This window comes from Oryctolagus cuniculus, chromosome 20, assembly GCF_051225735.1.
Source record: "Oryctolagus cuniculus isolate XC-2025 breed Fujian yellow rabbit chromosome 20, ASM5122573v1, whole genome shotgun sequence".
Taxonomy (NCBI): Eukaryota; Metazoa; Chordata; class Mammalia; order Lagomorpha; family Leporidae; genus Oryctolagus; species Oryctolagus cuniculus.
The window spans coordinates 10,282,629-10,310,435 of NC_142886.1; the positions used below are offsets into that span (position 1 = coordinate 10,282,629).

Here is a 27,807-nt window from a genome sequence, read left to right on the forward strand (position 1 = left end):
GCACACGCGGCCCCACGCTTCCGCCTACAGTCACGACCGCCGGCCGCGCCGGCGCCCGGAGCGCGGGCCGACCCCCGCCCGGCCTCTCCGGCAGGCGGGCGGGCAGGCGCGCGCGCACGTACGCACGCACGCACTCCGCGGCGCCCCTCGCGGCCCCGCGGCCGGGCGCAGGGTCACGTGGGCCCAGCGCCCGGGCGGCCGGCGCGGGAAGCCGCGCGAGAGCGGGCCGCGGCGGTGCGTGAGCTGGCGCCACCGCGTGCCTTGCGTGGCGCGGGAGCCCGCCCCTCCCGCACGGCGGAGCCGGCCCGCCGGCGCGGCGGCGTCTGGGTAAGCGACGCGGCCCTGCCCCTGCCCCTGCCCCTGCCCCTGCCCCTGCCCCTGCGGGCCGCCCCGGGGCTCAGGCCGTCCCGCCGCGAGCCAGCGGGGGCGGCCTGCGAGCCGCGCGGGTCGCGGGACGGTGCGAGGAGCCGGGGCGAGAGGGGGTGCTCGGGGTCCGTTTGAGATGCCTGCCGGGGGCCGAGCAAGGCCGGAGTCGCCCCTCGCCGCCCGCGCGGGAGGCCGGGGCCGCGGGGCTGACCTTTCCTGGGCCGTGAGGACGCTGCGGCCGCCGCCCCTCCCCCGCCCACCGCACAGGAAGCTGCCCCCACGCCATCGCTGGTCTCGCCCTGAAGCCGGCCCAGCGCTTCTTTCTGAAGCGGGTCGGCTTCCCCCCGCCGCTTTGCCTGGCACGCGTGGCTGTCAGTAGCTGCTCAGGCGACCCCACGGCCGCCCGCGCCCGCGGGCGAGGGCTCCCGTTTGGCCGGCTTTTTTCCGGAGCCGCGAGTCCGTTTGGCCGAGGTGGTGTTTCTCCCGCGGGATTCCCACTTCGGAGTTGAGAGGGGGCGTGTGGAAAATCCGGGTTGTCCCCGTGGTTTTGCAGACGAAGGCCCCTGCGGGATGGAGGGGCCGCTGCGCGCTGCCTGGTCCTAGACTCGGCCACGCCAGTTACCCCACTCCGCGCCGGGGTGGCGTCTGCCGGAGGATCACTGGGCTTGGGAAGTCAGCCGTGGTCCCTGCGTGCTGGCCTTGGCCTTCGCATACTCATAGCATCCGTGTCCAGGCGGGAGGTGCTTGAGAGCCTGAAGCCCCTTCCCCTACCCCCGCCCTCCCCAGATTCAGCCCGATTCGCTGCCAGAATAACGTTTGCAGTGTAGTTTAATTCCTTAGGATAAAGGCTTGGAAGCTGTCTTTTGCAATCTGGATACGTGTTTGCTTCAAAGAGTTACAGAGAGAGAGTGCTTCCATCCGCTGGTTCATTCCCCAAACGGCCACAACGGCCAGGCTGAAGCCAGGAGCTTCTTCCGGGTCTCTCACATGGGTGCAGGCGCCCCAGGACTCGGGCCACCTGCTGCTGCTCTCCCAGGCACATTAGCCAGGAGCTGGATGAGAAGTGGAGCAGCCGGGACTCGAACCTGCACCCACGATGGGATGCTGGTGTCGCAGGTGGCGGCTTTGCCTGTCAGCCACAACGCTGGCCCCTGTGGATGTGGATGTGTTTAAATTGAGGGTACATTAGGAATCGGTTGTCAGGCATCACCGGGGATAGGTTAGATCTGAGGACTGGGCGTAGTCGGAATGCAGTGAAACATCAAGCTGGGGTGAGCTAGGAAGCAGGGAGGGGCCCCACGTGACCTGCCCTATCTTTTTTTGCCCAGATCTACCCGGAATGTCTGGTTTGGTGGTAGTGGAGGTGGATCCAGTTTGGCTGCTGTTCATTGAGTACCTACTATGAGCCACTGGTGATTTCTAATTCTTCCCAAAACGGAGGTGGTCCTGTGTCCGTGGTCAGACGTGTAAGCAGCGGGAAGAGACAAGCCGAGAGGGATTTACCTGGCTGCAGTGCGGCAGGCGTTAGCAGCAGAGTTTAAGACAAGATCACTTATCTCCCGCGTCCAGCCAGCACTGGCTTGCAGTGTATCTCGCTCCCACTTGAAGCCGGGAAGGGGGATGAGAGAATCGCCTGTGGCTGATTTATTGGCGCCTGTGGTTGCCCAGAGAGGCCAGGCAGGACTTTGAGCTGCCCTCTCTGCTTTAGAAAGTGCAGCTGTGCGCTTCCACCCTATCTCCTGAGGGGAATGCGAAGGAGCCAGGCTGTCTAGCAGGGGAGGAGGGGCCCAGCGCCTTGGCCAGGGCTGTGCTGGGAAGTGTTGCATAATGCCCACCCCACCACTGAACCAGAGTGATTTATTTCCTATGGGCCTGTGGGTGGTGCTCCACCAGCCTGTCCCTTTCAGTAATAATAGGGCCAGAGGAGAGTTGGGGGTTGTAGGTTGCAGCTCCCCCACCCCCACCCCACACACACACACTCGTTTTAAAGAAGCAGCGCAGGTGCTTTTGTGCTGGTAAGTTATAAAGGACACCACTTCTGTGCCCCCTCTTCTGATTTCTTCCAAATGGCTTGAGTCTCAGTCATTGGAGAGGAGGCTAAGGAAAATGCTGGTGCAGCATATAGTTGGCAGCACAGACTGTGGAGTCAGATCTGGTTGTTTATACCTTTTGCTAGTGGTGTGTCCTAACCCTAGATATCTTTTTCTCGTCTGGAAAATGGAAACGGAAATAATCCGCTCATCTGAGGCTTCCAGGGATAAGGGATGGAGAGCGCCTAGGCAAGGTCTTGCGTGTGGTATTTACTGTTGTAGGCACTAGCAGCTACTGAGAGTAACCAGGGTGGTGGTACTTTCCCTGGGAAAGGAAACCGCAGTGCTGGTTGAACCTGCTTAGGGAGAGTGGGAACAGACCTTAGTTTGAGGATTATTGGTTGAATTTCTTTACACTCCTGCCTTTCCTTTGCTAGCAGGAATTTTTTTTGTTTTCCCCCTGAGCTAGGGTGGTGGGGTGTGTGGATAAGTGTGTATAGTGGTAAGGCAGTTATTTGTGAAATTTTTCTAACTTCCCCGGTTTCAAACAGTCATGTGTGGATTCTGAAAAACTAGGCACTTTGAGAAAGGATTTCTTTCGTTTATGTGGGCAGTGTGTTCAAGGGACTGGAGTTCTGTGGCAGAGGGAGGGGGTCTTGGTTCCCTTGAGTTCAGAAGTTACAGTCACCGTTTGTGTTGTATTCTGGGTCTGGACTAACATCGTTGTCCTTTGCAGCTTTCTCCTGTCCTGTGGGTACCTTTTTTTTTTTTTTTTCCTGTTAGAAATACAGTCTTCATCTTTTTTTTTCAGTTAACAAAAAAGCTTTCCCCTTTCTTCACCAAGTCCTGACTTATTTTATTTATTTATTTATTTTTAGGATCCACCAGCCAGCTGCACTCACCTTCATTCACGTTCTTGTTTGCCTGGTGCTGTGGGTTTATCAGGCTCCCCACAGTGTCGGTTAGGTGGGTGTTAGAGGTACAGGAGGCCTCAAACTGACGCGGCCCTGTTCCATTAAAGATTCCTGGAGCCAGACTGCTCTTCCTGGCTCATCCACCACATTTTCTGTGGATTTTCACAGGCAGATGTCTGGATCAATGGTAGATTTTACCTCCAACTGTATATTCAGATTTGGAATTTCTATATCATTTTTAAGTATTAACAAAAATTTATGTTATTTAACAAAAACATATTTACTGTAAATATTTCTCCTTTTTTTCTTTAAAGATTTGTTTATTTATTTGAAAGAGTTACAAAGAGAGAGAGAGAGAGATCGAGATTGAGGTCTTTGATTCGCTGGTTAACTCCCCAAGTGGCCACAGTGGCCAAGGCTGGAGCAGTCAGAAGCCAGTAGCTTCATCTGGGTCTCTCACATGGGTGGCAGGGGGCCACGCACTTGGACCATCTCCTGGCTGCTTTCTCAAGCTCATTGGCGGGGAGCTGGATTAGGAGTGGAGCGGCTGGGACTCCAACCAGTACCCCTGTGGGATGCTGCTGTCCCACGTGGCAGCTTTACTCACTGCATCACCACACTGCCCCTAAAAAACTGAAAATGCGTGTTCCTCCCACCCCCACCCATGCCTAGCCCCACTAGTTTAGGAGTTCTTCCTTCCTCCCTCCTTCCCTCCTTTTCTTTCTCTCTCTCTCTCTCTCCCCCCCCTTCCTCCCTCCTTCTCTCTCTATCTCTCTTTCTTTCTTTCTTTTCATTTGAAAGACAGAGTTAGGTCTTCCATCTGCTGGTTCACTCCCCAGATGGCCACAATGGCTGGAGCTGCACCAATCTGAAGCCAAGAACCAGGAGCTTCTTCTGGCTCTCTCACATGGGTGCAGGGGCCCAAGGACTTGGGCCGTCTTCGACTGCCATCCCAGGCCATAGCAGGGAGCTGGATTGGCAGAGCAGCAGCCAGGACTCAAACCAGCACCCATATGGGATGCTGGCGCTTCAGGCCAGGGCTTTAACCCACTGCACCACAGCGCCAGCTCCCAAAGAGTACTTTGTTAATCTGGCCATTTTTTAGTTTAAGCTTACAAGTAGAAATGCAGTTGTTGACATTTGTTTATTTAATGTAATCAATATTGTTCCCACACTTTGCATGCTTCTTGTGAAATTGCTTCTTTAGTGACAGTGGTGTAAAGTTGTTCCATCTTACTGAGTCGGAGCTAGTCTAGAGTTACTGTAATCTGGAGAGTATGTAGGTTTTTGTAGTCTCTTAAATACCCATGTAACTTTACGGTGAAATAGTCTCTTGGGTTCCCTTGGTTCTTTGTTCTTCTGTGGCAGCAGTTTGTAATGGAGCCATCATGCTAGAATCACCTGGGGACGTTTTTAAATACAATACTCAGGCTCTGAGTGCAGCATTGCGTGGCAGGTGAAGCTGCGGCTTGCGATGCAGGCATCCCATATGGGCGCTGGTTTGCGTCCTGGCTGCTCCACTTCCTGTCCAGCTCCCTGCTAATGCACCTGGGAAAGCCAATGAAAGAGGGCCCAAGTGTTTGGGCCCCTGCCACCCATGTAGGAGGCCCGGATGAAGCTCCTGGCTCCTGACTTTGGCCTGGCCCAGCCCTAGCCTTAGTGGCCATCTGGAGAATGAACCAGCAGATGGAAGATTTTCTCTCGTCTCTCTCCCTCTCACTGTACCTCTGACTTTCAAATAAATAAATAATTTAAAAATAATAACGCACAGATTGGTGCCTCATTCCCATGGGTTCTGTCTGGGTTAGTCTGGGGAGGGACGCAGACATCAGCACAGCTCTCCGCAGAAGGTGTCACAGTGGAGCTGGCACCGAGAATCGCTGCTCCAGGATAAAACGATTTCCACATTCCTTCATTCTCTACGTGATCAGATAGCCTGCCTCCACAGTCGCGGGGAAGTACCTTGGACAAGTTTAAATTCATTGTGATCATGTGGCACTCGGTGTATTTTGCTTTTACCTTTATGTTTATAGCCATGAGTTAAGTAGCTCAAAAAAACGGTACATATTTCTCTGCTAGCTCTCCGTCTCCTGTCTTAATTATAGTTCATCATAAAGTCTCAAGGGTGGGGACCTACTGAGAAGGAAAGGTTGTTTATTTTCCTGCAAAACAGATGTCTTGATTCTTTTGTTTTTTTCTTTTTTAATGTGTTTTTTGAAATCCGTGCATATTTCATAATATCCATGAACTTTTTTTTTAAATTTATTTATTTGAGAGGTAGAGCTACAGACAGAGAGAGGGAGAGAGAGAGAGAAAGGTCTTCCATCTGCTGGTTCACTCCCCAGTTGGCTGTAGCAGCTGGAGCTGGGCCGATCCAAAGCCAGGAGCTTCTCCTGGGTCTCCCACGTAGGTGCAGGGGCCTAGGGACTTGGGCCATCTTCTGCTTTCTCAGGCCATAGCAGAGAGCTGGATCAGAAGTGGAGCAGTTGGACTCAAACCAGGGCCCATGTGGGATGCCGGCACCACAGGCAGAGGTGTAGCCTGCTAGGCCACAGCGCCGGCCCCTGTTTTTTTTCTTAAGGGTTCCTACAGCCTGAGAGAGTGATGAGCTTTGTAGTTCAGTATATCATTCTGGCTACCGAGGGCCTAGTCTAACTGATACAATACATTTTTAAAGGAAAATAAAAGATATTGAATGTCAAGCCAATTTTGAATTAAACAAGTGTAGATACTGGTAAAGTTGTTCATCTCACTTTGAATTAAAACAGTTTAGAAAGTAAGATTTTTCTTCTCTCATATAAGTGTCAATGTTAAACCTTTTGTTATAATACAAATATCACTTTGATAATAGATTTTGTTTTTAAATGTAGCATCCTAACATTTGGTTCTTGTTTTTGTAAATAAAATGATAAATTATTTTTCTGAACCCTTTTCACATCTGAAAATTCACACCAAAAATTCTCAGATGTAACTTCTAAAATATTTCTGTCTGTATGGGAAACTCTGGATATGCCATATCCTAGAGAAAATCAAATTGATGATCAAAGAAATGATGTGACTGGGCAGGGCGGAAGGCATACAACCTAGTTAAGATGCCACTTGGGACAGCTGTATTCCATAGCAGAGGGCCGAACTCTGCTCCCACGTCCAGCTTCCTGCTGGTGCACACCAGGGAGGCAGCAGCTGACGGCTCCGGTAATTGGGTCTCTCCCACCTACGCGGGAGACCTGGGTTGAGTTCCCAGTGCCTGGCCCAGCTCCAGCTGTTACAGGCATTAGGGGAGTAAACCAGCCAATAGGAGCTTTCTCTCTGTCTCTGTCCATCTCTCTAGTAAACAAAATATACCCATATTTTTAATAGGAAACCATAAGCAAAGGCTGTATAAGAAGCCTATCAAGTTGCAAAGTAGGTTGTATTAGAAAGTTTTCTAATAACTTTGCAATGGATTAGAGCTATTGACTCAAGGTAAAGTTTGAGTATATTGCCGTAAAACATCAGAAGTCTCCTGTTAATACAAACAAGTTTGAATGAACCTGCTATATGTTTGTTTTTTTTTTTTTTCTTTAACAGATCTGAAGTTGTTTCACTTTGTAAGCTTGGAAAACTTTACCCCTTTTTTTGAGTCAGCATTTTTGCAAGAACTGTCAGTATATGCTTATCTGTTCAGAGTTCTAGATGGGAATTTTGAAAGGGAAGACACTTGGTTGAAAGTCAGACTTGCAGCACTACCTCACTATGTAATGGTAGTTGCCTGTGTTGGGTACCTCTCCTGCCTTCTCTGAGCTGTGGTTCCTCAACCTCGCATAGAACTAATAGTCTCCTCTCTACTATGTCATAGGATCAGAAAGTCAGTGATTGTCAAAATGTGGTTGAAGGCGCCCCTGGAGGTTCCTGGAACCCTTTGCGAGGATCTGCAGAATCTGACAAGGCCAAATTCTCAGTGTACGTGAACCAGCACATCAAATGCAGAAGCAGAGAAGAATCCAGCTGTATTTTTAAAGCCAAATATTAAAAAAGATTGTAGAGTACGAAAGTGTCACTCTCTTCACTTGTTTTTGATGTTTTAGAAAAAAGTTAATATGAAATGCGTTTTTAACCATTATTTTAAATTAATATTTTTTATATTCTTTTAATTTTTTTAAGGATTACAGAGACAGAGATCTTCCATCCACTCATTTACTCCCCATATGTCTGCAATGGCCAGGATTGGGCCAGGCCAGAACCAGGAGCTTCATCCAGATCTCCCATGTGGGTGGCAGGGGTCCAAACACTTGGACTGTCTTCCGCTGCTTTTCCCAGGCCATCAACAGGGAGTTGAATCAGAAGTGGAGCAACCAGGACTTGAATTGGTGCCCATATGGGATGCTGGCATTTCAGGCAGTGTTTTTACCTGCTATGCCACAACGCTGGCCCAAATGTCTTTTTTTTAAAAAAGATTGTATTTATGTAAAGTCTTTGATGTGGGCCTGTGCTGTGGCGTAGCAGTGCTGGCATCCCATATGGGTACCAGTTTGGGTCCCAGCTGCTCTACTTCCTATCCACCTCCCTGCTAATGCTCCTGAAAAAACAGCAGAAGATGCCCCAAGTACTTGGGGTCCTACATCCACGTGGGAAACCCGGAAGAAGCTCTTGGCTCCTGGCTTCAAGTCGGCCCAGTTCCATCCGCTGCAGCCATTTGGGGAGTGAACCAGTAGATGGAAGCACTCTGTCTCTCTCTCTCTCTCTCTCTCTCTCTCTCTCTCTAACTTTGCCTTTCAAATAAAAATAAATAAATATACTTTTTTTTAAAAAGTCTTTTAAAGAGTTACAGAGAGAGAGGGAGACACAGGATCTTCCCTATGCAGGTTTACTCCCCAAATGGCTGCAATGGCCAGGCTGGCCAAGCCAAAGCCAAGAGCCTGGAACTTCATCCAGGTCTCCCACATGGATGCAGAGGCCCACACACTTAGGTCATCTTCTGCTACTTTTCCAGGTGCGTTAACAGGGAGCCAGATTGGAAGTGGAGCAGCCGGGACTGGAACTCGTGCCCATATGGGATGTTGGTGTCGTAGGCAGCAGCTTAGTCTGCTAGGCCACAGTGCCTGTCCCTAATTTTTAATATGGTGAATATTGATAAGCATTATCTATATAAACAACAGCTCTTCATAATCCTCAACACTTATTTTGAGAGTATCAGTGAATCCTGAGACCAAAGCTTTTAGAACTGCTGGATAAAGGATATTGGCTGAGTGGTTTCCTGTTGAGACAGTACTGCAGATAGAAATTGTAGGCTCAAAAAAATTTAAAAATTACCAGATGACATATGAGAGTCATAGAGACTGGAAGAGGGGCATGAAGGACCCAGCTGAATGCACGAGAGGATGGCTGAAACCAGGGTAACAGCCTCTAATCTTGTTTGAAAAAAGGGGCCAAAGCTCCATGCAACCACATGGCTGGAAAGTGTAGCAGGAAACCCCAGAAAGGACGCTGGGCTGCTGGCCCCCAGTACCGTGTATCAACTTTGCTGGGCTTGCTTGCCAACCCCTGGGCTACTCACGTGTAGCGCAGCCTCCAAACAGCACGCTTAAGGCTGCAAAAACTGAACAGAGATTGCAGCTGCTACCCACCATAGAGAGGCAGAACTTGGAGTCTAATGCCAGCCAAGCTGTCTGCAAAGACTTGCACACTCTCTGGAGAGGTATTGTAGAATCCAGAGTTTATTGCATGTGTATTGATCACACTATCATACTTTCTAGGATGTAATCCAAAATGACTAGCTACGGGAAAAACAAAACCAAACCAGGACGCTGACACCCTAATCAATGGAGATGGTGTGTACCGGGCCCCCGGGGTGGATTTAGCGCATAAGACAGAGCGGCTCTTAGAGGGAAAGCAGAGTGGGATGGTGATGTGTGAACAGATAGGAAGCCTCAGCAGAGAGACAGAAACTTCAAAAAGAAGGAGAATTTTAGACCTGAAAACAACTATCTAAAATGTAAAACTGTGAATAGGTTTGACGGATTAGAAAAGACGGAGGCGTTGAATTTGACGATTGATTGATAGAAATTATGTCGTCAGAAGCCGTGGAAAGAAATGGGTGTGTGTGAGAGTTCTCTGAAAGCCTCACTCCTCCATGTGTCAGGTTCATGACTCCGGGTTTCCTTCTAGGCCTGCGCTCACCTCCGCCCTTTGCAAGTGAACTGACTTCCTGGCCTGCCAGCCAGTGCCACCTGTAAGAGCTTGCACGTCCTCACCTCAGTCCTCTTGTCGCCACAGCTAGTTGCCACACTGGTACTTGTCTCAGTCCTGGCTTCATGGAGAGACTGCTCCTGTCAGTGTGAAGGGCTTCCTGGGGTCTCTGTGCCCACCCTTGGTAGCCTCTGCCTCCAACATCCCCTCCGTGGGGTAGTTTGCCCTCGCTGCTTCCCTGCGCTGCGCTGGCCTCACTTGGGGACAGTATCCGGGTCCTTGCGCCGTGGCCACCGCCTGCCTTCTGAACCCTTGCCTTCCCTCACCTCCTTTGCCCTCCTCACTGACAGCGACGCTTCCTTGTTTCGCATCTTCTGCCATATTGTGCCTCTTCTGTGTGTCCCCAGGGTTCATTCTTAACTTTTTCCCCTTTTATTTCTCTCTACTTTATAGTCCCCTTACCAGCTGGTCATTTCGGCCCTGTCACTTCAGAGGCCTGCTCTCCCTCTTGCCCTTGCGCTCTCTGTGGCCCAGTCCTCCTTATTGTCTCCTCTGATCACTAAACATTCCTACCAGGACGTCCTGGGGCAGGCACCATGAACACCCATGTCCAGAAGCTCCTCTTACCAACCCAGTTTTGTTTTTTAAGATGCACTCATTTATTTACTTGAAAGAGTGATGAGCAAAGACAAAAATGTCTTCCATCTACAGGTTCACTTCCCAAATGCCTGCGGCAACCAGGGCTGGGCCAAGCTGAAGCCAGGAGCCTGGAACTCCATCCAGAGCCCCCGACGGATGGCAGGGAACCCAAGTACTTGGGCTGTCGTGGGCTGTCTTCATAGGTGCGTTAGCAGGGAGCTGGATCAGAAGTGGAGCAGCCGGGGCTGGTGGCATGACTCAGTGGGTTGAGCTGCTGCCTGTAACGCCAGCAACCCATATGAGCGTTGCTTCCAATCCAGCTCCCTGATAATGTGCCTGGGAAAGCAGAGGAAGATGGCCCAAGTGCCTGGGCCCCTGCCAATCAAATGGGAGGCTCCAGATGGAGTCCCTGGCCTCTGCCTGGTGGGGATTTGGGTAGTGAACCAGCAGATAGAAGATCTCTCTCTCTCTCTCCCTCTCTTGCTGTCACTCTGCCTTTCAAGTAAATAAAATAAATCTTAATAAATAAAGTGGAGGAGCCAGGACTAGACAGGCACTTGGATATGGGATTGGGCATCCCAAGTGGTGGCGTAACCCACCAAGCCAGTTTTGAATGCCTCACCCCTGGCATTTGGGGATTTTGCCTTTATAGCAACACCTAGCACATAGCTGTTACTCTGCAAATATGATCTGAAGGAATGGATGAATTACTCCAGTTACCCACGCTGGGATTCTGAGACTCACCTTTGACTAATCTCTGTGGCTGACCACTTCCAGACTGTTACGTTACAAGTCATGTCATCTCTGTCTGGTCTGTCCCTTGCATTCCTTCTTTCATTCCCACTGCTGTTACTTGGATATTATGGTAGGATCTTACCCATTCTTTCCTTCTCTATTCTTTTCACTTGCTCATTCTTTTTATGTGTTCTTGCTAAAGCAGTCTTTTAATTGATTTGAAAAATGAGAGTGAAATCTTCCATCTGCTGTTTCACTCCCCAAGCCCCAACAGCTGAAGTTGGGTCAGGCTGAAGGAGGGAGCCTGGAACTCCCTCTGGGTCTCCCATGTCGCTGGCAGGAACCCAGCCTGAGCCTTCACATACTGCCTTGCAGGATGCACATTAGCAGGAAGCTGGGTCAGAAGCAGACCCAGGACCAAGTGTAGGGACTCTAATGTGGGATGTGAGTGTAGCAAGCAGCAGCTTAACCAGTGCACCAAACGCCCACCCCTGCTGAAGTAACCTTGACCCACAAACCTAACAGTGGTGATAACTGGGATTTATTGAACACTTAATATGGACCTCACTACTTGTAAGTGCTTATACATGTTATTAAATACACATAAAACCTATGAAGTAGATGCTATTATCCTGTCTTACAAATGAAACCAAAGGCCAGAGAGTTAATAGGTAGTAAATGACAGAGCTAGAATTTTATACTGAGTCCAGAGTCCAAGCTTTAACTGCGATTCTGCCTTACACCAAATATGTAACTAATCAGGCTGTTCTTACTCAAACATCCTAGATGGCTCATTTCAAACACAACTTGGGTTATCTTTTTTCTTTAAGTTTTATTTATTTGAAAGTCAGAGTTACACAGAGAGAGGAGAGGCAGAGAGAGAAGAGGTCTTCCATCCAATGGTTTACTCCCAAATTGGCTGCAACGGCCAGAGCTGCGCCGATCCGCAGCCAGGAGCCAGGAACTTCTTCCGGGTCTCCCACGCGGGTGCAGGGGCCCAAGGACTTGGGCCATCTTCTGCTTTCCCAGGCCATAGCAGAGAGCTGGATGGGAAGTGGAACAGCTGGGTCTAGAACCAGTGACCTTATGGGATGCCGGCACTTTAGGCCAGGGCGTTAACCCAGTGCGCCACAGCGGCGGCCCCAGGTATCTTTTTTTAAAAGAGAATTATTAGCACTACCATACACTGGCTCACTCCTCAAATGCCTGTGCTTGAGACCAGCCAGGCCAAAGCTGGGAGCTGAGAACTCGATTTAGGGTCTTCCTGAATGGGTGGCAGGAACCCAATGACTGGAGCTATCACCTGCTGCCTCCCAAGTCTACACTGGCAGGAAGCTGGAGGCAGGAGGCAGGTGTCAAACCCCCAAGTACTGTGATGTGGGATGCAGGCATGTTAACCCGCAGGCCAACACCCGCACCGAGCGGACCATTTAGTCTTAGGTTTAGCATCGACTGTGAGCGGACCCCGTTTCTCCTTAACTCCTCATGCATCTGGTTTCCTACCCCTCCCAGTAGTTTTCCTCATTCGGTTTCTCTTGTTTGTTCATGTAAGTTCAAGTGCCCTGGTTTCCATTGGGTCACCTGAAGTCATCTCCCCTTGTACAGCGAGTGTGCTTACGGCACCTCACCGCTCCTACGTCCCTCGTGATGGCTGCTCTGTGCTTTGTCTCCCCGTGTGAGCCTGCACTCCTCCCGAGTACCGCATCTATGTCTCTTCTTGCTGCTTCATGCCTCGTACAATCATGCTTTCAAGTATTTTTCTTTATGAAATTTCCCTTCGAAAGATCTCTGTTATTAAATAAGCAAAGAATTTGACTATTGCTCATAGACCATTAACCACGAGATTTCTCTATGTGGTTTATTAGCATGCCATTTCTCATTTCTATATTGTCCAGTAGCTCATTATACTAATGCACTATATATAATAAGAAGAAATAATGAATGCAAATGTCTATGATCTGTGGGTTTGGGGTTTTTTTTCTTTTTTTTTTTTTTTTTTTTTTTGAGCCTATGTAAGATTAGTTTAAGTTACTTCGATTGGAGCCATTTCATTGATTTTTTTTTTTTTTTTGACAGGCAGAGTGGACAGTGAGAGAGAGACAGAGAGAAAGGTCTTCCTTTTGCCGTTTGTTCTCCCTCCAATGGCCGCTGCGGCCAGCGCACTGCGGCCGGTGCATCGCACTGATCTGAAGGCAGGAACTGGGTGCCTCTCCTGGTCTCCCATGCAGGTGCAGGGCCCAAGCACTTGGGCCATCCTCCACTGCACTCCCGGGCCACAGCAGAGAGCTGGACTGGAAGAGGCGACTGGGACTAGAACCCGGTGTGCCAGCACTGCAAGGCAGAGGATTAGCCTAGTGAGCCGTGGTGCCGGCCCATTGATTTTTAAATGTGTGTTTTTCCCATGTTGAAATTCCCACATTAGTTTTTAATTTAATCGCCCTGATTTTTAATTTGAAATTGTTTTTGATGAAGAATTGTAGGTATCTATGAGGTACAGTGTGACATTTCAACACCTGGATACAATGTATCCTGATAAAATCACAATAATCAACATTGTCCCTTCTTTGACATTGTTTTATAATTAAGGAATCGGAGTGCCTCTCTGCTCATGTGAGTGTCATTAATGGTTTTTTAGATTCAGGGATATGTGGTAAATACAATAAGTAGTGACTTTTGATTAAATGACTTCTTGGGACAATACTCACACTTTGGGTTTGGGGTATATTTTAATATATATAAAGTCTCTGTAGCTTCTGTTATTTCATTGTTCCTTGAAGTCTTTTTTTAAAAGATTTTATCTATTTGACAGGTAGAGTTACAGAAAGTGAGAGGGAGAGAGAGAGAGAGAGAGAGAAAGGGAAGTCTTTTAAAAATGAGACAGTAAGGGGTAAGTTGTTTTGTTTTTTTTTTAATTTGGGGAGATATGAAGGAAGTGTGTTTGAATAAGTAGGCTTTAAAAGTATTGCGTGCATAGGCCAGCGCTGCAGCTCCATAGGCTGATCCTCCGCCTGCGGCGCCAGCACACCGGGTTCTAGTCCCGGTCGGGGCGCCGGATTCTGTCCCGGTTGCCCCTCTTCCAGGCCAGCTCTCTGCTGTGGCCTGGGAGTGCAGTGGAGGATGGCCCAAGTGCTTGGGCCCTGCACCCCATGGGAGACCAGGAGAAGCACCTGGCTCCTGCCTTCGGATCAGCGCAGTGTGCCGGCCGTGGCGGCCATTGGAGGGTGAACCAACGGCAAATGGAGGACCTTTCTCTCTGTCTGTCTCTCTCACTGTCCACTCTGCCTGTCAAAAAAAGTATTGTGTGCATCTAGAGTTAAAAGAATCAAGTTGCAGGGGCTGGCGCTGTGGCATAGTGGGTAAAGCCGCTGCCTGCAGTGCCGACATCCCAGCTGCTCCACTTCCAATCCAGCTCTGTGTTACGGCCTGGGAAAGCAGTAGAAGATGGCCCTTCACCCTCATGGGAGACGCGGAAGAAGCTCCCAGCTCCTGGCTTCAGATCAGCTTAGCTCTGGCTGTTGTGGTCATTTGGGAAGTGTACCAGCGGATGGAAGACCTTTCTTTCTGGCTCTACCTCTGTCTTTGAAATAAATAAAATAAATCTCAACAAAAGGAATCAAGTTGCAAGATTGCTAGAGCACAATATTATTTATGTGAAATTTTAAAACATAAAGAAATCTTTACTGCACTGTTAAGGAACACATACCTAAATGGTAAGACAGTGAGGATGTATGAGAGACTTGCGAACACCAAATTCGGCATGGTCAGTACTCTGGTGTGGGCAGGATGAGGGAGAGATGTGGGGGTCTCTGTCCTATCCGGAATGTGTATGTTCTGTGCTGGTTGGTGGGCATTTGTTATGTTCTCCATACCAACTTCCCTATCTGAAACGTTCTATAATTTAAAAAAATAAGGGGGGGGGACAGTGTGGAGATTAAACCTCTAAGTTTGTTTAGCTCCCACGGTGGAGTTCTCCACTCATCCTTGACCCCCCCCCTCAGTTTCCCTCTCAGAAGTGAGCGTTTTACTGGTTTCTTTGAACCTTTCCAGCAGGAATATATTTACACAGAAATTCTCGAGCCACCCTTAAAAGTGAAGTAACCAGTGTGGGCATTTGGCAAAGCAGTTAAGACACCACGTGCCCTGTCCTAGCACCTGGATTCTGGTCCCAGAGCGTCTTGCTAATGAACACCCTGGGAGGCAACAGGTGATGGCCCACGGAGTGGGTCCCTACCACCCACATGGGAGACCCTGATTGAGTTCTGGGCGCCTGGCTTTGGCCTGGCCCAGCCCTGGCTGTTGTGTGCATTTGAAGAGTGAACACGCGAATAAGAAATGTCTGTCTGTCTCTCTCTGGTCTCTCAAGATGTCTCTCCATCTCCTCTTCCCCCTTGAAATAAAGTGAAAATACCTAAACACAATTTTTGAAAGATAACCACTTAGCTTCTTTTACATAAATGGTACTCTTCTCCCTACCCTTTTACACTGTACCTTTTGTACTTGCTAATATGTTCTGGAGACGACTACACATCAGTACGTTACATTTGTAGTTTTAATAAAAACTACCTGTCATCATTACTAATTCTCATCCTTGTTAGTAGTTACCTTCCAGACTTTATCTGCTAACATGCTTACAGGTTGGTTTGCCGCATGGGGTTTGCTTAACCAGCAGGAAATCAAGTTTCTCCCGAGTGCCAGGCTTCCCAGGGTGCCTTCATGGGCTAACTCTCCCTGGCCTGTCTGCTCCAGCCTGGGAGAGGGGGAGGAAGGCAGTGAGGGCGGGCTGAGTTGCCTGCCGCCGGCCAGCAGTGTGACCGTGGGTACATTACCTAGCTGCCCTTGCTGACCCCTCTTCTTCTGGCAGAGGCACTCGGTAGAGCCCCTGCCTGTGGAGCTGCATGGAGAACGAGCGAAACACACCTGCCCGACGGGACGCACCATCCCGTGTAGCTGTTTTTATTAGGCCACCCGTTACGCCGCGGCCGTGCGCCCCTCGCCTGGTAGACCTTGGTCTCTGACCGCCGCTCAGAACCTGCGCCCCAGGGGAGCCCTTTCCGCCGCGCTGCCTTCTCCCGCAAGCGCCGGCGCAGTGGGCGGAGGAGGTGGTGGCGCGCAGCCCAGGGCCACGGCGCCCGGAGTTTTGTTTCTCCTCCTCGTGCGTTGTCTTTGCCGCCTGCTCAAACAGTGATGAACAATTTCATTTAAATTCAGGTCTCCGCGCCACTCTGCAGGGATGTAGGAACTGTAGCTAATTACACACACACACACATATACATTGTATGTAGCTACCCGCATGCACACGTACACTCACCTACTCACGTTGTCCCTCTTCTCAGAGCCACGATGGACACTGCTGGCCATAGCCTCGTGCTCCTCCAGCAGCTGAACATGCAGCGGGAGTTCGGTTTCCTGTGTGACTGCACCGTTGCTATTGGAGACGTGTACTTCAAAGCCCACAGAGCCGTGCTGGCTGCCTTCTCTAACTACTTCAAGATGATATTCATTCACCAGACGAGGTGAGGAGGGGACTGTGTGTGTCAGAACGACTTTTAGTGTTAAATGTATGCCTTGTTAGGATGCTATTTTGGGTGTTCGTTATGAGGATACCCTAAGAAATAAGACAGTTCATAATGCTTTTAATCAAGCTCAATAGGTAGGGTTCATGATGGAAGACAAGAGGGAAAACGGTAATGGCTAACATTTATCGAAGGCTTATCCCATACCCAAACACTTAAGTATTAACCCTTAATTAATAATGAATTATAATGTAAATTCTGTCGTCCTGTTCTAGAGAAAAGGAAACAGACCGAGTTGTTGCATAAGTTGCCCATCCAGGGTTGTACAGCTAATAGCTGGATTCAAATGAAGCTAAGGATCTGTGCCCTTACTCATTAAGTTGTTGATTTCCATTGCGTTAGCACTTTGGTAGCAAGGCCTCAGTGTCATAATTCACATTATAGTTCAAAGGCCTTTGGATATTTTTCTCCAAAGAGTTATTTTGCCCTTTTGAATTTGGGTTATCCTAACATAATAGGTGTGTAGGGAGAGAGCAGAACAGTGCTACTCAGACTCTGAGTTTTTAGTAAAGAGTAATTTTAGCCTGTCCAAAATTGCAAGTGATGGAGCACTCGGGTTTTTCCTTCAGGGTCCAGCTTCCGTGATACATGTTTGTTTAATTGTTCATTCGTTCAGATCCTAACTAAGAACTTAGGTGAGAGGTGCTGAGCTAGGCCCCGGGAACACCCCCTGCCCCCCAGAAGTTTGCAGTCGGGTACAGGGCATCCGTAACTGCCCCGCGGCCTCCTTGTCTGTAAAGGACCGCAGCAGCATCCTCCCCCTTTGGATGCAGAGAAGGTTAAATGGATCGATGATGGGAAGACGCTCAGAGCTCTGCAGTGTTGGCTGCTGTTGTTGGCGTGGTGAGTCTGCTGCTGAATGGCACACAGGGTAGGCCAGCGTCTCCGGTAGCTCTGATGGAGGTCCTCAGAGCATCCACGAAGGGCTGGCATTCAGCCTAGTGGCCAAGACACTGCTTCAGAAGCCCGCCTCGGGAGGCATGTGGCACAGCAGTTAAGATGCCACTGGTGGGGTGGCATAGAGGCAAAGTCACCACCCGCAGTGCCGGCTTCCCACATGGAAGAGTCCCAGCCGCTCTTCTTCTGATCCAGCTCTCTGCTATGGCCTGGGAAAGCAGTAGAGGATGGCCCAAGTCCTTGGGTCCCTGCACCCATGTGGGAGACCTGGAAGATGTTCCTGGCTCCTGGCTTCAGATTGGCTTGGCTCCGACCATTGCAACCATTTGGGGAGAGAACCAGTGGATGGAAGACCGACCTCCCCCAACCCCCGCCTCTGTAACTCTGCCTTTCAAATAAATAAATACATCTTAAAAAGGAAAGGTGCCACTTGGGACCCCCACACTCCATATCAGAGTGCCTGGGTTCAAGTCCCTGCTCAGCTCCTGATTGCAGCTTCCTGCTAATGTGCACCCTGGGAGGCAGCAGGTGATGGCTCAAGGACTTGGGTCTTTGCTACCCATGTGGGAGACCCGGATTGAGTTGCTGGCTCCTGGCTTCAGTTTGCCCCAGCTCCAACTATTGCAGGACGTTTGAAAAGTGAACCAGTAGATGGAAGATCTTTGTCAAAGTCTTTCTGCCTTTCAATAAATAAAAGTCAATTAAAGAAGAGTACACATCCCGCATCAGAATATCAGAATACCTTGGTTTGATTCTTGGCTCTGGCTCCTAATTCTAGCTTCTAATGCAGACCCCTGGGAGGCAGTGGCGATGGCTCAGGTAACTGGATCCCTGCCAACCTGGATTGAGTCCCTGGCTCCTGACTTTAGCCTTGGCCCGGGCACATTGCAGGAATTTGGGGAGTGAGCCAGCATACTCTCTCCCTGTCCATCTGTGTGTGACTCTACTTCTCAAATAAGTGAATAGATAAATAATTCATGAAAAATGCGTATTTTAATAGCTGCAAGGATCTCAAGGGTTTTTTGCAGCAAAATAAACCTATGTTTTCATTCCATTTTCTCATAAGTTTTTTTGAAGTACCCCCATATTTTGGAAGCCAAAATAAAGTTAGCATAACTTAATTTTTTTAATAATTTTTATTTTTTTTTTATTTTTTTATTTATTTTTGACAGGCAGAGTGGACAGTGAGAGAGAGAGACAGAGAGAAAGGTCTTCCTTTGCCGTTGGTTCACCCTCCAATGGCCGCCGTGGCCGGTGCGCTGCGGCCGGCGCACCGCGCTGATCCGATGGCAGGAGCCAGGTACTTATCCTGGTCTCCCATGGGGTGCAGGGCCCAAGCACTTGGGCCATCCTCCACTGCACTCCCTGGCCACAGCAGAGAGCTGGCCTGGAAGAGGGGCACCAGGACAGAACCGGTGCCCCGACCGGGACTAGACCCCGATGCGCCGGCGCCGCAAGGCAGAGGATTAGCCTAGTGAGCCGCGGCGCCAGCCTAATTTTTAAATATTACTAATTTCATTAGACTCTTTCCAATTTTGAAATATTTGTAATGTACTTATGTATGTGTGTGTGGTGTGTGCATAAGATTTCACATCATAACAGTTGTCCTAGTTTAGCGGCAGTGATCATATTCCCAGTGTGTGCAGTCACTCCCTCTGCCTGCTTCCAGAACCTTTTCATCACCCTAAATGGAAACTCTGTCCCCTTAAGTCCATTAAGTCTCAAGTTTTCATTTCCATGAATATTTCAGTGAAATTGACACAGGTGCACTAAACTATGTTGGAAATCATAACTTAGAGCTTATATATCCTTTACTGTCCTTAAGAATGAAAACAGATTGTCTTTTATCTGGCACGTGGGACATACGTATCTTTTACATGTATAAGCGCTGCACTACAAGTAGCACATTGGGCACTGACAGCATCTTCTCATACTCTACACGGCATACCAAGAAGTGACTTTCATGACTGCCCCTGCACCTGTGTGGGAGACCCAGATGAAGCTCCTAGCTCCTGGCTTCAGCCTGGCCCAGCTGTGGCTGTTGCAGCCATTTGAGGAGTGAACCAGCAGATGGAAGATCTCTCTCTCTCTCCGTCTGTCTGTCTGTAACTCTGCCTCTCAAATTTAAAAAAGAAAAAAAAAAAAAAAAAAAGAACACCTGAAACATACTTAATTCAAAGTTACCATAAGTGGTATATTTATTGTTTAATTCCAGTTTTTATCGTCCTATATGAAACATCCCCTGCCCTATAACCTCTGATCTTTCTATGGATTTGCCTGTTTTGGCAAATTTGAGGTAAATTATACAATAATTGTCCATTTGTGTCTAGCTTATTTTACTCAGCATAGTATTTTCAGGGTTCATCCATGTTGTAGCATGTGTCAGAACATCATTCGTTCTTTTCTGTAGCCGATTAATAGTCCATTTTGTTTATTTTTTAAAATATTTATTTACTTGAAAGGCACAGTTAGAGAGGGAGAGGCAGAGAGAGCGAAAAAGAGATATTCCATCTACTGTTTCACACCCAAAGTGGCCAAAACAGCCAAGGCTGGGCCATAACAAAGCCAAGAGCTTCTTTCAGGTCTCCCACATGGGTGCACGGACCAAGGACTTGGGCCATCTTTCATTGCTTTTCCAGGCCACAGCAGGGAGCTGGATTGGAAGCAAAATAGACAAGACTCAAACCTGCACCCATATGGGATATTAGCACCACAGGCAGTGGCTTTACCCACCACACCACAATGCCAGTCTATTTTATGTTTTTAAAAAGATTTATTTATTTATTTGAAAGTTAGAGAGAGATCTTCCATCTGCTGCTCTGGTTCACTCCCCAGATGGCCATAATGGCCACAGCTGGGCCAGGCCAAAGCCAGGAGCTAGGAGGGTCTTCCGGGTCTCCCACATGAGTAGCAGGGGCCCAAGCACTTGGGCCATCTTCCACTGCTTTTCCATACCATTAACAGGCAGCTGAATTGGAAGAGGAGCAACTGGGACTCAAACTGGTGCCCATATGAGATACCGGTGGTGAGGGCAGCAGTTTTACCTGCTGCGCCACAACCCTGGGCCCTTCCATTATATTTATATGCCACATTTTGTTTATTCATTCGTCTTTTGATGGACACTTAGGTTTCCATTATTGTGGCTACTGTGGATAATAAAGCTGCAGTAAACATTGACCTACAGATATCTGTTTCAGTCCCTGTTGTTCTTTTGGTTATAGATATATTAAGTAAATGCTTACATTTTTCAAGTGCAGGGTACCTTTTTTGTTTAAACTTGATGAAGGTGAGTTGTGTTTTATTTGTTTATGTATTTGAGAGGTAGAGTTACAGAGAGAGAGAGAGAGAGAAAGGTCTTCCACCACTGGTTCACCCCACAAATGGCTGCAACAGCTGGAGCTGAGCCATCCAAAGCCAGGAGCTTCTTCTGGGTCTCCCACTCGGGTGCAGGGACCCAAGCACTTGGGTGATCTTCCACTGCTTTCCCAGGCCACAGCAGAGAGCTGGATCAGAAGTGGAGCTGCTGGGACAGGAACCGGTGCCCATATGGGATGCTGGCGCTGCAGGCAGATGCTTCGTCTCCTAGCGCTGGCCCCACAGTACCTGTTTATCATCATTCTTCTATAGTATATAGAGTGCGTATCACTTCGGAGTCCCTGGGAGAATGTTGAAATAATCACAATATCCGTGTTCTACTTCAGACAGTAGATCAAAGACACGGCCGCAGAAACTGGTGTAAAATGAGTGTTAAGTTTTTGTTGCGGTGTTTCATCGAGGCAGGCGAAATGTGAACTCCATGGGCAGAAACTGCTTTAGCCTGGGGTTGTGCTGTTAACTACACGGCTGGCCACACTGTTCCATCTGTCGTTTTCTGACAGCGAATGCATAAAAATACAGCCGACGGACATCCAGCCCGACATCTTCAGCTACCTGCTGCACATCATGTACACGGGCAAGGGCCCGCGGCAGAGCGTGGACCACGGGCGGCTGGAAGAGGGCATCCGGTTCCTGCACGCGGACTACCTGTCGCACCTCGCCACGGCCATGAACCAGGCGTTCTCGCCGGAGGCCGTGCAGTCCTCCAACCTGTACGGCATCCAGATCTCAACGACCCAGAAACCAGCCGCGAAGCCAGGGCTGCAGGCGGCCCAGGCCCCTTCCGGCAGCGGCGCGGGCAGGGCGGCGACGCAGGGCGACCACGCCCAGCTGCAGCTGTCCCTGGCCATTGGGCTGGACGAGGGCGCCGCGGACGTGCAGGGCGCCCACCGCGCGGCGCAGGCCGGCGCCGAGCTCCAGAGGCCGCCGGCGGCCGTCAAGCAGGAGCGGGGTGACCCGGAGGCCGTGCCCGCGCAGGGCCAGCGCCCGCCCTCCGCAGAGGCGGCGGGCCCGGCTCTTCCAGAGAGCAGCAGCCGGGCGCACGCGTGCCACTACTGCGGGGAACGCTTCGACGCCCGCGGTAGCCTCCGCCAGCACCTGCACACCCACGTGTCCGGGGCGCTGCCGTTCGGGGTGCCGGCGTCCATCCTGGAGAGCAATGACCTGGGCGAGGTGCACCCGCTGCAGGAGAGCCGCGCGGCCCTGGCGCGCCGCCGGCTCAGCGCCCTGGGCGGCCAGGAGGGTGGGCGGCAGCAGCCCGGGCCCGCGGCCCGCGGCCCCGCCGAGCCTCTGCAGATCAGCCAGGTGGCCTTGATCTCCAAAGACGCGGAGCCGGTGGAGCTCAACTGCAACTTCTCCTTCTCCAGGAAGAGGAAAGTGGGCTGCGCCGTGTGCGGCCACAAGTTCCTCCGGCGGAGCCAGCTGCTGGAGCACGCGTGCGCGCACAGAGGCAGGCCGCACAGGCACGGCGGCTGCCCCCGGCTGGCCAGCGCGCTGGCCCAGAGCTTCCCGACGTTCTGCGACAGCTGGTCCGACGTCGCCCTGAAGGGGCCCCGCCTGCCCCAGGAACACCTGGATCTGCCTTGTGCCTTGGAGTCGGAGCTCACGCAGGACAGTGTGGACGCCATCCTGGTGGAGTAGCAGCTTCTGGAAAAGGAAGCGTCGTCCTGCTCTGTTACTGTCCTCCCAAGTCCCCTTGGCTTTTGTCCTTCACAGTCGAGCCATCATTTGAAGGTTGCGTATACCAGGTCCTCTAAGACATGAACATGTGGCTGTGAAAATGTAAGCTCCACTTAGCGCTGGCAACAATCGTAAATTATATCACCCTTTAGAAAACAGAGGTCAGTGCAGAAACAGGCAGACCTGAGAGTGAACAGTTGCTCATAGAATTTCTAGTTTTTTTCTAGAATTAGTAAAATGGAATGGAATAGGAAGTAAATGAAATAGGTTTTAAAGACTGTCCTGAGCTATCACTTTTGGATTGTTTCACATGAGGTCAGTCCCCATGAGGATCATTCTAAAATAGTCTCTGCCACACAGAACAGTTAATTGTTTTGTTTTTTTTTTTTTTTTAAAGATTATTTATTTGAAAGAGTTACAGAGGGAGGGAGAGACAGAAACACCTTCCATCTGCTGGTTCACTTCCGGATGGCTGCATCGGCCAGGTCTGAGCCAGGCTGAGCCAGGAGCAGGAGTTCTTCCAGGTCTTGCATGTGGATACGGGGCCCAAACACTTGGGCCATCGTCTACCACTTTCCCATGCCATTAGCAGGGAGCTGGATCGGAAGTGGAGCAGCCAGGACTTGAACCGGCGCCCATATGGGATGCCAGCGTTGCAAGCGTAGACTTTACTGTTTTGCCACAGTGCCATCTCCAATAGTTTTTTAATGCATAACTATGTATTATAGTGTATAAAAATTGTTTTTAAGATATAGCTATACCAAATCATGAGTAGTTTTAAAAATTACTTTTTACTTATTAGCTCTGCAACATTACCCATGTCTTTTATCTATTTTTTTACACATTGAATATACCTCATTGTTAACGAAAACTGTTTCAGTTAGAAGAGAGAAGGGGAAGAGGCAGGCATCAATGCACCTGCAACAGAAAGGTGTGTAAACGTGGACAAGCACATCACACAGGGACCGAGCTCCGTCTACACTGCCTGACGCCCAGGCCGTTACCTTCACCTAGAGCATCTTCTGAGCTTTCTACCCCCGAGGTTCACTTGAGTTCAGTGAGGAAAGTGATCACACACAGATGTCTCTGCCCGCGCCCCAAAGGGTAGGCTAGGTTGCCTGGGTTGATGTGAATCTTCTAAAAGTCACTGGGAAAAAAGTTTTTCCGTGGCACAGGTTTCACGTTTTCTGCCCATAAAGCCAACAGAGGGGCTGCGTTCCATCGTCTGGAACTGTGCTGAAGATCCTTGGCGACAGCTTTTTCTCTGCATACAGTTAACGCCCCTCCATGCTGGTGACATTTGAAGGAATCGCCCAGGGGAGGGCGTCAGTGGTAGAGCCTCCTGCCCTATCCCTGGGAGAGAGCGGCCGGCCCTCGCCACAGAGCATGGAGCGGAGTGGTTCCCACAGTGTTTCAGTTTCGGGTGCCAGCAGTCAAGGAAAGCAGGAGGCCGGGGCTCCCGGACAGCCTCCTGCGCTCCGTGCGCTGCTCTGCTGAGAGGGTCTACGTCAGGCCCTTGCAGCCACCCCCAAAATGTAAGGCTTAGAACATCCCCACCCACAGAGCCCTGAGCCCCTTCCTGGGGACTGCATTTCCAGGCCCTCAGCAGCTGGGTAATTCCAGGCAAGCAGGGAGTGGAGCAGAATTATAGGAGAGTCGACTGGAGAAGAGCGCTAGACGGTGCCCTCGGCCAGTGGGCGAGTGAAAATTCACAGGGCAGCATTCTGTGGGAGAGAGCAGAATCCGACCGGCCGTGGATTGATCAGACGTGACTGAGGGTGGGCGGAAACAAATGCGCTGCTCTTCAGGATCAGAACTTCATTTATTTCTTTGGAAAGATTTACTTATTTGAAAGGGCAGAATCACTGGCTCACTCCCCAGATGGCTGCAACAGCCAGGGCTGGGCTAGGCTGAAGCCAGAAGCCAGGAACTCCATCCAGGTCTCCCATGTGGGTGCAGGGGCTCGACCACTTGGGCCGTCTTCTGCTGCTTTCCAGGCACATTAGCAGGGAGCTGGATCAGTCGTGGAGCAGCTGGGACTCAAATCCGGAACTCCTATGGGTTGTGCCAGTGTCATGGGCACAGCTTAACCTGCTGTATGCACCACAGGGCCCTCCCCATGAACTTTCCCTCACCAGCTCACTGGGCAGTGATTCAAAGCTGTCCCACCCTCACAGGAGGAACCCAGATAGCAACGTTGACTTCACGCACTCTAGGTCATTTGGGATTTATTCCCTAGTGTTATTCTCGTTAAAATGTTTTTTTCTGTCTACTCCATGTGCTTCCTTCCTGCCCAGCGTTAGGAGTAGTGGTGGGTGGGATGGTGGGTAAGGCAACAGCCCGGCTACTACCAGCAGATGGACCAGGCCAGACAGCGCTAATCGAAAGCAGAATGGGAAGACACTTAAGGAAGTTCCTGGGAAAACAGAAGTAAACAAGTATTATTTTGGTGCAAAGAAATCTTGAAATCCATGCATATATTTTTCATAATATACATTTTTCATTGACTTTCTGAAAACCCCTGGTATGCATGGATTTCCTCGTTTTTTTTTCCCTTGCACCAAAATAGACTTCTGTTTTAATTCCATGTCCCATAAACTGTTTGAAGTGCGTTTGCGTATTGAGAAGACAGTGGTTAACTGTATTTCTATTCTTGTTCATGAAGTTCCTTTTAATACAGGGAACTCAAAGCAAATGTGCTTCCCTGTGTCCTCATTTTCTGTTTTAGGAAGTGGAAAAATGTTAACTGCGTTTACAGAAAAAAAAAAAAATCCCAAAAGCTGAATTCCAGAGAACCAATGAATAGTATGGGACTGACCTGAATTTTTTTTCTCCATTCATTCTGAAGACGTGTTTTGTTCTGTTTTAAGATTTACATATTTATTTGGAAGGCAGAGTTACAGACAGACATTGGTTCACTCCCCAAATGGCTGCAACGGCCAGAGCTGGGCCCATCCGAAGCCAGGAGCCTGGAGCTTCTTCCGGGTATCCCATGCGGGTGCAGAGGCCCAAAACACTTGGGCCATCTTCTGCTGCCTTCCCAGGTCATAGCAGAGAGCTGGATTGGAAGTAGAGCAGATGGGACTCGAACCAAGGCCTATATGGGATGCTGGCACTGCAGTCAGTGGCCTTACCACATCGCTGGGCCCCCAGACATTTTTTTTAAAGTAATTATCAACCCCAACACTGTGCCAGGGTATAATTTTTAAAGATATGATTCCTAAGAAAATCTACTTTAAAAATTCTTCCAAGTAAAACCTTTAGCCTTGACTACATCAAACTGTATACTAATATATATATATATATATATATCCTAATAATATAGTGTGGTTAGTGTAAGGATTACCAAGGTTAAAATGGAAGTGCCATTTGTATTTCATCCGCATGTCAGGCAGACACCACACAGACATTTTCTCTTCTTTCCGGAGTTTACATGTAGTTGTTCTCTGGAGAGTGGTAGACACTGTTTCAGTATTTGTCATTATTAGCATAACATCAGAACTCAACATCTAATATAAAAATACAGCCTGCCTTATGGAAGAAAACAAAACGTCTTGATTTATAACACTTGAAGGTGTTCCATCCTGCCCTGCCCTGGCTTTCTGATTCCCATGAGCAGGGGTGTTGAGCATTTGTATTAGAATCGTGTCAGTTCTCTCAGTGTTGCTGATAAAAGCCCAACTGTGCAAGGACACCGGCATTCATTCTGCAGCTAAGCCCGTTAACCTCAGCATTCTGAGTTGTAAATGCTAGAACATCTGAGCAGCACTCATGTAGCAGTTGGTAATGAAGCAACAAACCCTTTTTTTTTTTTTTTTTTTTTGGACAGAGTGGACAGGGAGAGAGAGACAGAGAGAAAGGTCTTCCTTTGCTGTTGGTTCACCCTCCAATGGCCGCCGCGGCCGGCGCACTGCGGCTGGCGCATTGCGCTGATCCGAAGCCAGGAGCCAGGTGCTTCTCCTGGTCTCCCATGGGGTGCAGGGCCCAAGCACTTGGGCCATCCTCCACTGCACTCCCAGGCCACAGCAGAGAGCTGGCCTGGAAGAGGGGCAACCAGGACAGAATCCGGTGCCCCGACCGGGACTAGAACCTGGTGTGCCGGCGCCGCTAGGTGGAGGATTAGCCTATTGAGCCGTGGCGCCAGCTAACAAACTCATTTTTTGCAGCTGCTTTAGAAACAGCATTACTGCTTGAATTCTGTTACTGTCTCTCCTGTTAGCGAGGAGGTTTCGTTCTTTGGCATTATGGAGAGTAAAACTTGCCAACTTAAACCTTACTGAAAGTTCACCAAACATACTGCTTTATATGTAGGAAGTGATTTTTTTAAAAGCAACAAAGAAATGTCATTCTCACTTCTTTGCTGTTGGTGATCTAGATGGAAGATAGGGAAGGAGAAGGGTGAGGACAATTCATAGTAATTCACTAGTGTTGTTTTAGAATAGTATCAGAGAAGTCTCCAATGAAAACTGGAGGAAATATATGTTAATCATGGGAAAAAATGGGAGAGTGTCATTCCACTGTATGTACAGGAGTCTTGGTGATGCAACTCAGATCCTTGGTGATAATATCAATATTTTCATAGTCGTTAAGGTAAAACTAGGCCATGTGAAGAGTTTTCACGTTACTTGTGTTGGTATGTTTTAAACCAAACGTAGGTCTGTGACATTATAATTAATTTTCAAGAATGAAATCTGTAAGTGATTATTGTCTGTGTGTGTGGTTTGTCCTTCTAAAAGCCCGGATGTGTTAAACACAAAGAACCAGACTGATTTTTTTGTTCTCAGGACCGGAAGAATCCATGCCCTTCAGAAGGGATCTGTGCTGCATTTGGTCACTGGGTAGCTATCACTGCAGTGCCACCAACACTGACCATCATCAAGTGCTCTATTTCATGCCAGATAAACTCATTCCATCAGAATAGGCCAAATGCTACCTTAAAAGGAAACCCAGATTACAAAAACCTGTACAATTAAAAAGAGGTCAAAGTACAAGCAACACACAGCACGTACAGGAGAGCGAAAGGAAACATTGTGGGTGAAACCCCTCTGCCCTATATGGGGCTGTGAATAAGCTTCACAGGCGTTCTTCTCACACGGTTTGTAGGGAGAGGGGGAGAGGGTTGGAACGGAAACAATGGATTTCATGTATTTTACCAAGACAAATTAATGTGCTGTAATCACAAATAAAACCTTTTATTAACTCTGCCCTAAGGATGTGTTCTTGTTTGTTTTTTAAGATTTGTTTATTTGAAAGGCAGAGTGAAACAGAGGCAGAGACAGAGAAGTCATCTATCCGCTGGTTCAGTCCCCAAATAGCTGTGATGGCCGGAGCTGAGCTGATCCAACGCCAGCAGCCAGGAGCTTCTCCCGGGTCTCCCACGTGGGTGCAGGAACCCAAGGACTTGGGCCATTTTCCACTGCTTTTCCAGCC

At 49.3% G+C, this 27,807-nt stretch overlaps 1 protein-coding gene across 3 annotated transcripts; it reads left to right on the plus strand.

Annotated features, from left to right (window-relative positions):
* Positions 1–4: 4 nt before the first annotated feature.
* On the plus strand, positions 5–27,587 carry ZBTB25 (zinc finger and BTB domain containing 25). 3 transcript variants are annotated; one of them, XM_002719557.6, is made up of 3 exons: positions 5–327; positions 16,186–16,365; positions 21,201–27,587. In XM_002719557.6, exons 2-3 carry the CDS (start codon positions 16,193–16,195, stop codon positions 22,336–22,338), a joined length of 1,311 nt encoding a protein of 436 aa, XP_002719603.3. In that variant the 5' UTR covers positions 5–327; positions 16,186–16,192; the 3' UTR covers positions 22,339–27,587. The 3 variants fall into 3 exon arrangements, 2 of the variants coding, with proteins under 2 accessions (XP_002719603.3, XP_089178964.1); XR_016226918.1 differs by lacking the exons at positions 16,186–16,365; positions 21,201–27,587 and adding exons at positions 3,275–3,362; positions 7,149–7,338 and having other exon boundaries at positions 189–327; XM_089322838.1 differs by lacking the exon at positions 5–327 and adding an exon at positions 9,043–9,120.
* The last annotated feature ends 220 nt before the right edge of the window (positions 27,588–27,807 follow it).